Source organism: Typopeltis vanoorti, chromosome 2 (genome assembly GCF_054136105.1).
Source record: "Typopeltis vanoorti isolate ZY-2024b chromosome 2, IOZ_Tvanoo_1.0, whole genome shotgun sequence".
In the NCBI taxonomy this organism is placed as follows: domain Eukaryota; kingdom Metazoa; phylum Arthropoda; class Arachnida; order Uropygi; family Thelyphonidae; genus Typopeltis; species Typopeltis vanoorti.
In genome coordinates, this window is record NC_143550.1 from 92,405,001 (window position 1) to 92,415,288 (window position 10,288).

General features: G+C 31.9%; 1 protein-coding gene across 1 annotated transcript in view; it reads left to right on the forward strand.

Annotated features, from left to right (window-relative positions):
- The window catches only part of LOC150109251 (uncharacterized), a 20,479-nt gene extending 17,690 nt beyond the window's left edge, over window positions 1-2,789 (forward strand). The window contains exons 3-5 of the mRNA XM_090401932.1: window positions 122-238; window positions 1,586-1,624; window positions 2,748-2,789. Coding sequence (XP_090258058.1) covers window positions 122-238; window positions 1,586-1,624; window positions 2,748-2,789 — 198 coding nt within the window. The remainder of the gene's footprint in view (window positions 1-121; window positions 239-1,585; window positions 1,625-2,747) is intronic.
- Window positions 2,790-10,288: the final 7,499 nt, after the last annotated feature.

Genomic DNA, 10,288 nt, shown 5'->3' on the forward strand with positions numbered 1-10,288 from the left:
CTACCCTTCTACTATGCATGACTGTTTACTCATATTTATGAATATGTGAATATATAAGATATATGTTCAAACACTGTTTGAATATTTAAACATGACGAAATATTCTTTTATGTATTTTAAGGTAAAACGTATGACGGAAAACTGCTTTCGACAGTATTTTCCAGGAGTTCCAACCGATGATCTTGAACTGGTTCTAAAAACTCTTTGTGATTATAAAGAGGACAAGAGGATGCCGAAGGTAAATTTCTTGTGTTATTCTTAATTTAATCTCATTTCTGAACAGATTATTCAGATAACAACCTACGAAACTGGACAACTATGAAAATACTTCAGTGGTGTTCTCATAATCTCTCTCTCTATATGAAATTGTTTGTACATCATGAAATAAAAACTTTTCCTACAAATTTACCAGTCGTTGTTATTTTAATATAATCACAATTGCAAAGTTACGATAGTAAAGAATTTATATATATATATATATATATATTATTATTATTATTATTATTATTATTATCTCTATATTGATGGAATGTCACCACCGTTGTAAATGTGTCACTTCGTGTAGACGCTTTGCTAACGTCTAAAGCGATCCTTATGACAAATATTCATATGATTCTGACATGTGAGTCTGTTTCTTTGTTTAAGTCCTTTTCTCATAGTTGCCAAAGCTTTTTATGCATTTGCATCCAGCCTGGAACAACGATGCTCTTTGTTAGAAAGACTTAGGTCGATTCCCGTATACGACGAGCTCATTTATATGATATTTAAAACGAAGATATTCTCTTGTCTCATACGGAGGTGGTAGGGTGTTTCTTCCTTCCAGTACAAATCACTCTTGACTCGAAAACAAGGATTTGTCTTTGCAGGAATAAAAACTCTGTTACGCCAAATGGCCCGAAGAACACACACACACACACACACACACACACACACACACACACACACACACACACACACACACACACACACACACACACACACACACACACACACACACACACACACACACACACACACACACACACACACACACACACACACACACACACACACACACACACACACACACACACAGACCGAGCAACTTTTTTGAAGGTATAACTGTAGATATAAACTAAATAATAATAATACTGTATTCAAATAAGAGAATGCCTGATTAATATCAATGCTGGATACCTTCCAAGAGTGTACATTAACGAAACTGAATTACATAATATTAAAAAGGTTTAAATCAGTGGTTCCGAAACTGTGCGTCAAGCAACTAACTCAGTTTAAGTGTATTATTTTTTTGAAACAGTTCATAAATTTTTAAGTCGTTTTGGACTACTTAAAAATGAAACTGTTAGGCATTTGTTTTGATTGGAGACGCTATGAAAAAATTTCTGGGACACACTAAGGGCGCCTTGAAGAGAATCTCTGATTTAGATAAACAAAAATGCTCCTCCCGATTTCTGACAATTTATTTACATTTATCCATATTATTTAGCTGTATCCATATACAGCAAAACAACATTGCTCACCTAGATTATAATATATTCATATTTTGTATCTTCAGATAATATTTTGCTTTCATTTCTAATTTCAGGCTATTGACTGCGTAATGAAAAACGGTAATAAGTTATTCGTAAGTTTAAATCCTTTGTATTATTTCATTAATTAAATATAGAAGTTCAACTTTTAATTAATTAAAAGTAGCTGACAGGAGAATGCAAAAATGTTTGCAGACACACATGCATGCATAGATCAGAACAGCAATAAGATCATACGTCCCATGCATTCTGTTGCGTTTCAAAAATCGAGTGGAATGCAGTTTCCATATTATAAAGAAATAGCTATTCACATAATGTAAGAGAAATCAGTTCCCGAAAACGAATGAGTTTGTGGGGGGAGGGGGGGGGAAGGCACTCAGTGAATACCAGCAAGAACGTACAATTCCTTCTATAATTCCTTCTGTATCACTGGTTGATAAAAGTGGTGATATCAGAAATGATAATTTTTAAAATGAGCAACTTGAACGTTCAACGCAAACACTAGTAACATGCATTGTAATTATTTCCAAGTATGTAAAAATTAAATAAATAAAGATAAAAATTAATAAAATAATGATAATAATAATACCCTAATATCTTCATTAATCCGCAGTAGCTCAGTCGGTTTCAACGAAACTCATTAGAAATATATGGGTTCGAATCCAATCTATGACAAGAGGAACCTTTTATCAGGGCTTTTTAATTAAAGGAGAGTCAACCGGACTTTTACTGGGATGGAGGGATTTTTTCCTCCAGAAACTCAGGTTTTTCATCCCTCAAAACAAGAAAGCCAGGCCAGCTTCGTGAACAGAACACGCATATCTGCAGACGTAAAATGTTTAACTTTAGCAGATCATCACAAGGAATAGCAAGCCGACTGCATTAAATTGCGTAATTAGAGGACTCAACCCGTCGAGAATTGGATTAGAATGCCTTCTTTCTTTTAAAAAAAATGTCTTCTATATATATATACTGTATACCGTAGACGAGATTTTTTTTATTGTCTTATACGACAAAATAAACGTTTTACTTACCTAAGACTACTGCATCATTTGCAAGTCAGTCAAGCTGTGTTAATATGTTAATATGTTAAATGTGCTATCTTGACAAGAAATCCTTTGCAGTTATTAATGCATTATCAGTAATTAAGAAATTATTAATCAATTATTAATAAACTATTATTAATAAACCATTTACTCTATTTGTTGTTTTATATAGGAGGTTTCTACAGAATCTTCATCAACATTAAAGATAAATTAATATGGAGGTTCATCAATTAGGCCACGGACATTATCCTCAAGAAATTAGTTGTAAACCTTTCTATTGAATCCATCGTATGATCTTTCCTCTTGCCGAAGCCAGAGGAAAGATCATACGATAGAAACTTTCTTAATAGACTTTTCTACTAAACACGATCATATGCTTCACATTATCAAATATTATCCCCAATGCCTTCTGAGAAATTTGTCTGAAGGCGGGTGGCATAATCAAGATCTTCTATTGATTCATAATGTCAGAATCCATGTTTGCCATCTTTTATCAGTTTTCAGATGTTTCCAGGTGTACAGTGTAGACGTCAAGTGTCGAGTTTCGCTACTACTTTAGAAAGGATTACAATGAAAGAAAAATGGACTGAAATTTAATAGTAAAGATTTGTCACTCTTCTTAAAAATGGGTTATGTTCAACCCATCGGAATAGGAAAGAATAAAAGGCGATATAAAACAAAAAAATTGGTATACAAATCTTTAGGGCAATCAGAGAAATGCTGTTCGTGAATATTGGTGACGAGTTAAATGATGGAAGTAATTTTAGCTTTACAATTAGAGTGCTATTTCAATCAGGATGACATTGCTTTATTAAAGCTCTGAGGCTCATGTTCATTATAACAGTGCTCAGTGTTCCTGGCGAAGACTAAATAACTTTATTGCTTTGCATTTTATTTAAAAATTACTTAAAAGTAAAATACTATTGGTTAATAGTTTAAACCACAGATTTTTTTCTGCGTGTGACATAGAAATGATGGAAAAGAAAAAAACATGTGCTCGAATAATTAATACGGGTAAGATACAGTCAATACAGTTAGTTTAGCTGTATTTCACTGAATCATATCTGTACATGATACATTCATTATATTGACTTGGCTATCTAGGAATCAATTATAACAAGCAAGAACTCTCATGAACACAACATATTGTTATACAAGGAGCCTTTTTGTCCTGAGAACATTTCCAAGTTGAACATCCTTGGGATCTTCCAGTATTAGAGATACATTAAAGGTCTACCATACTTTTAAATTTGTATGTAAATGTATGTAAATACTTTAAATTTATACTGTAGATTTGTATATTGCAATCAATGAGATTCAGAATTAGAATTGAAATGATATATCCGTGCACTGTATGTCTTCCTTTCTTCTAACTTTCCTGTTTCTATGTAGCCATAACATAAAACAAAATGTCCATAATTTTCTTTTTTAGACCTTTTGAAATCGTAACACTCAATAAAATTTTAATAATATTCTTATCTTATAAGGATGGTGAAGAATATGTATACTAGATACTACAAAATATTATAACAGCTACAGAAATTTGTGCACAATAAATGCTTCAGACTTTAATTTATAAAACAAAGTATACTTTCGGGCGAAAATTTTTAAATTATAACTTTAGACGTAATTCTTAAATATAACTTAAATAATTCTAGTGATGTGTCATTTTGGGTTTGTGTTCTGTGCTTAGCTAATATTCAGTATTATGTTCCAGTTGAAGTTAACCATGACAGAAATGATGGCTGTTGGCAACGCAAGGGTAAGTCTGATTGACATGTTTAATAACAGATTGTTTTAAAAATAACCATCTTAATAAATATTAAGATGCATTTCAACATTTCTTCCCGATCTAAGAGATAAAATGATTATAATTTAATATTGCAGATAATCTCCAAAGATGCATTAAAGGTCTGTCATATTTGCCATACGTTTACAATTCTTGTAAACCTATGGTAATTTTTTTTTTAAAAAAAGAGCTTAGGTCAGATAAAATATTAAAATAAGTATTAAGCTGATGAAAGTTTATAGAAATAATGCTGTTTTTTGAAGTATCACCAAATCAAGACAGCCGCAAATTAACCTCCTGTTAATTTCCGGCTGTCTTTCAATAACTGCAACGAATTGATGTTCCAGAGTGGAGAACATCAATTCGTGTTTCTAACAATTGAATTATAACTCTTAAGAGCATGAATTCTATTCAGAAATTATGAATTCTGTTATGTATTATTTTTACCCCTTCTTTATCTTTGATTTCTCTCTCTCGAGAAGATTTTCTTTTTAATGTTAGTACAAGTTGACATTATTCAGTTTATATATATGGGTGTTTGTGATTGTGCACTCTCCCACTATGGACTGGGTCACCATAGGAGTAATAGATCTGAAAACCTCCCGCAAATGGGAGAGGCCCCCTGCAGTGGATAGAAATATAGGCTGTTCAATTTTTTTTTCATATATATATATATATATATATATATATATATATATATATTACTTTGCCGAAGTACTCATACTCTTATGAAATTCCAAAAAGATTAAGAAAGATTTCAATTTTTCTCCATGTGTACAATCTTTGGACTATATGTCTTCTTATATTCATGTGACACCTATCCACATGCTCTGAAAAAAAAAAAATTAAAGGAAATTATTTTTCATTCTCTAAGCTAATTCGTGTTTTTCTCTATGATGTTATCGTCCAGGAATGATTCTCATGTGTCATTCTTCCAGAGATGTTGCTGTGTAAAGAGAGATAGAGAGAGATGTTGCTGAAGCATGTATATCTCTTTCCCGTAGAATTCCATAAGCATACGAAGCTAATTTTTATCCAAAACGTGCAAGTACACTTCGCTGACCGTACTAGAAAAACACTCCGACAGTATAGCACTAATCATCATACGTATTTGGCTGTTAGAAAAATGCAGTCCGGTTCATAAAGTAGCTTCCTGTTCCCTGATGCCCAAGATCAAGGCTTTTCCCATCTAATGAAAACATATTGTCCAGTTATTCATATATGATTTCGAAAGGGATATTCCAAGGTATTCAAAATATCCTCATGTTCAATTACTGTGTATTTTCCTGTTTAGAGTAGACTGCGTTATGCACTCTGCATTGGCTAGAGATTTTGACTGGTGCTTGCCGTACTGAATTCAATTATAGTTTTAAACAGGTAAACAAACTGACGATCTAAACGTTTTTTTTTTTCATCTTCCCTTATGCATTCTGTCTCAGTTTGTTAGAACATCCTTCCCTCTTCAGTATTTTTCCAAAATTACAACTGTAATTTTATCCAAGTTTATTAAATCCCGGTTATTAAAAGGCTTGAAATCCTATAACCCGTTTCGAAAGAAAATGGCATCATTTTCTTTCGAAATTGCATTTTGATTGCATTTCTGTATATTAGTTTATAATGTAATATTTTCCTTATTTACTTCGAGATTTCTGTTAAGTGCATGATATATATTCAATTCGATTAAGATCAGCATTGTTGCATTAATAAAGAAGGTGTATATTTGTACCTAAGTTAATTCTGTGAAGTTGAATCATTTTAATATTTTACTTGATACTCGTTCCTATCATATTTTTAAACTAGAAATGTTTTATACTTACCTAGAATTTATATAATTTTTTGTGTCATTGTCTCTATTCATATCGGTGCATGTATAACTTAATTAGTTAATATTTCTTTCTTGTAAAAGCAGAATAAATGTGTTATTATTATTATTATTATTATTATTATTATTATTATTATTATTATTATTATTATTATAGAATGATCTCCAGCCCATGCTGATGAAATGTATGGAAGAATAATAATTCCTGTAGCCATCAACAAACATGGATAATATATGTTTGCGAAGAATTGTAAAATTTTCTCTTTTTAGTTATTAATAAATCTTTCATCGCATCACTTTTGTTCTTTTTCACTTCTTATAATTAAGACACAAACATACATAGTCTGTTTTAAAAATATGAAGTTTATATTCTTGATATATTCTATACGTTTGCATTTGAGTGGTTAATGTTTTTGTGATGGATCGTCATAAAAGTTGTTGCACAGTCATCATCGTCATGCCCCTTGATCAAGGTTGGTGAGTGTGAAATATGTGTTACGAAATTTGTTCCGCTTCAGAAACGTGCACCAAAAATATTAGTTTCCCTCACTGTGTCTTTTCTTCACGAATCTTTTCACTAGCCCACTTCTGACGATCTTTCGAATTATCAGAAGGAATTCGATGAGTGGTTTAATAGGATCAAAAATCACTTCGAAAACTTACCATATTTCTCTCCAGAAAACTTACTGAATTATAAGTTCAAATAAGGTAGGATGAACACGATGAACATACTCATATTAAGCTAACTTTAACAAACATTTTAATATAAAACTCATTCTAATATTTGTAAATGGCTTCTTGAGAGAAATAATTTCAGATATAATAGTGATGAGAGCCCTTTAGAAAGAAGAAATAATGTGTTTGTTAATTTGAAATTCCAACTAAATTATTAATAATGTAGAATGAACATATTTCGTCAATTCTTCTCACAAAATCTGCATTTTTGAGCACATTTAGTTCAGAGGAATACAAGGGCCGAGCTGCCATCTGCTGTCAATTTGGGAGGCACACTGTAGGTGTCATTAGGAAGAGCGATATGCAAAGACATATTATTAATGTTTCTGTCAGTTGCTGTTTATTAGAGAAATTTCAGTAATTTATTATTGTAAAATGTTGACTTAACAGCAAAACGTCCGCTATTTCTATGAAACTGAATGAAATTCATTACTTTGAAATTTCAATTAAAAGTGTTTAGTTCACTGAATTAGCTTGATTACATATCCCGGATGGATATAGAATTTAACGAATTACTGTACTTAGGAGCCTTTAGCAAAAAATATTGAATCATCTGAGCATGCGTCATGCGTGATTTATGAGAATTATTCAAACGTGAATTATACATATACCTGAACATGTATGAAATTTTACATACATGAACTCGTAATTTTTTCTTACTTTTTTTTAATTACAAATCTCGTCTATTATGAAGAAGAAATTGAAAATATTACCTAAAATTACACTTAATCAATTTCATTACTTGCTTTTGACTTGAAATTTTTTAATGATACAAACAAACATTTAGGAATAATAATTATTGACATTTCGCGCCGTAGTCAACCTTGCTTGGTTTCACAAAAATAAATATAAAAATATACTGTACATCTGCATCCAGACATCCAGATGGCGAAACAACCAACAATATATGTAGTAACTCTACAGTCCTAAATGGAGATGTTAAAGCACGGCAAGGTCAGTCTAACAATCGATATCTGTATCTTCATTGTTAGGTTGACGGTCTCATAATAATAGCTTCCCAGATTAGTGGTAACGTGATGCATTGACATTTACAGATGTAATGTTGTCGAGCCGTGAACCGTTCACACAATATTAGCAAGATTTGAATCGGCATCGGTTGCATCCGTATACTATAAAGAAGTTTCTGTTTATTAAACAGGAATAATACAAGAATATAATTTTCTGTCAAGGTTAAATGACTTCCCGTTCCAGAGAAAAGGAACTTGATATAAGGAATGTAACAAGGTTTTCTGCTTAATAACCAAATAAATTATACTTCATAAGAATTATATTCCTGTTTTATCCTTGACCTAATCAAATGCAAAACAAAATTTAATGGCAGAGTCTCGTTTTCCCCATACAAGTTATGATAGATTTCAATCCCATTATGCATTGTTGTTTTAATCCATCCAGAAGACAATCTCCACCCAGGATGATTAATACCTGTTCATTGGCAGTGGCAGAATCTACAACAGTGATCAGTTATTTATTAATTGAGAAGTTTCTGGATAATTATAGAAGTTGACTGTTTGTAGATAACCATTCTGAAGTCATTTTTTAGATGCTAAATATGACAAAATTGTCATATAAATAACCCCTAGAGACCATACTTAACTTTTTAAGAAGTTAAATGTGGTCTCTAGGGCAGGGCTTGCGGCTTACTCGCTGTAAGACCTTTTTCAATTTAGTATTCTATTTTTTTTAATCACTTTTGCAAAGGATACGGTAATATACCTCATTTGAATTCAGATTAAAGAATAAAGATTATTTATTTTTTGCCAAATATCATCCTCAGAAATAACGCACAATTAATTATCACATTAATATCACATAAAGTATTCGTTCTTAATAATAACATATGTGAAAGTATATTTTACGTATTTTGAAGAAAGTTTACGCTAAACTTTCACTATCTTTTGAGGAAAGTTTATACAAGAAATCGGCATAGTTTAAAGGTTTACATCTGTAGTGTGTGTGACTTATAATAAATAAAAGTGACTGCTATTTTGCCTTCACTAAATATGCCGAACATTTATCGTTTCAATGTATGAATAGTATTAATACAAACCCGAATTACATTTAGTTAGCTGAAATCAGCGCAAAATATTCTCTGCAATGAACTGTATCAAAAGGAAGAAATATTTAAAACATTATCTCTAATAGGCAATAACGTAATTGATATGTCTTCACTGTTATCTGTGAAAATTGCATCCAATCATAAATTCGCCGAACTGAGAGGGGAAAAAAAAGCTACGTTTCATTTAACAGTTATTAGGAGATCTAAGGATGTCCCAGATTTTTAATCAGAAACTAAGCTATCTCCTTGAAAGTGACCAGGAAATGATTAGAACAAAATTCAGCAATATGCTTTGTCATATTTTTCCCAGTTTTCACATGATCAACATAAAGAATATTCACTGTGGCTAATTTACAAAGATATCCGTTATTTCATCATCATTTAGCCATTGGTAACTTCTTCATTAGGAATATTCCTCCCCCCCCCCCACACACACACATAGCCGATGTTACTAAATTCTCTGTAATTTTGTAATCCCATGTGTTTGTCATAAGCACAAAGTGCTCTAGCACAGACGTAAGCAACTTGAAGAGATTTTCAAAGGAAAAGAGAGTAAGAGTGTGCTATACAAGAGATTTTCGATGTTAATATAATTATGAACATAACAATCCTGATTGCATCATTTTTATGAATAACAGTGTTAATGATTTACCAAAAACACATTCCCACGTGCAGCAAAGTAACTAACGAGAATAGAAAGAACAAATTGTACATTACAGTGATTAAAACAACACCGCAGTAACATTATGGTAAATCAAAACATATCAAGCTGCACAATGCATCTCTTTCAGCACAAGACTCCAATGAGCCACTTCAGAAGGCACGAAACTGCAGTCACCGTGGAAAAGGAACATAAAAATTGGTTATAAAAAAAAAAAAAATCGGTGGTCTGTTGTCTAGACTACGCACACAATATTCTCACCTCAAATATTAATAAGTAGTTGTTTTAAAGGAACATGTAGCAGACCAAACATGTTACTTTTCCAAGACATTTCTTGATGTGCTCGCTTACGTTATCTCCAAATTCAGATTTCATTTGCACAGTTTTCATTCCTTTTCTTCTTTTTCTTTTCTTTTATTAATAAACACTGCTGAACAAACCAGTCAGCTGTGACAATACGATTTTGTTTTAAGGTAGCTTTCATTTCGATGCAGTAAAGAATTCTCTAAAAGCTTTTAACCGCCAATAAGCAAGAATGATCCGCCATCTAAAGAACTTCAGAACCATTCCTGTTAGAATGAGACTCGAATCCATGAGCAGCAGATCGCAAAGAATATATTCCTGCACTG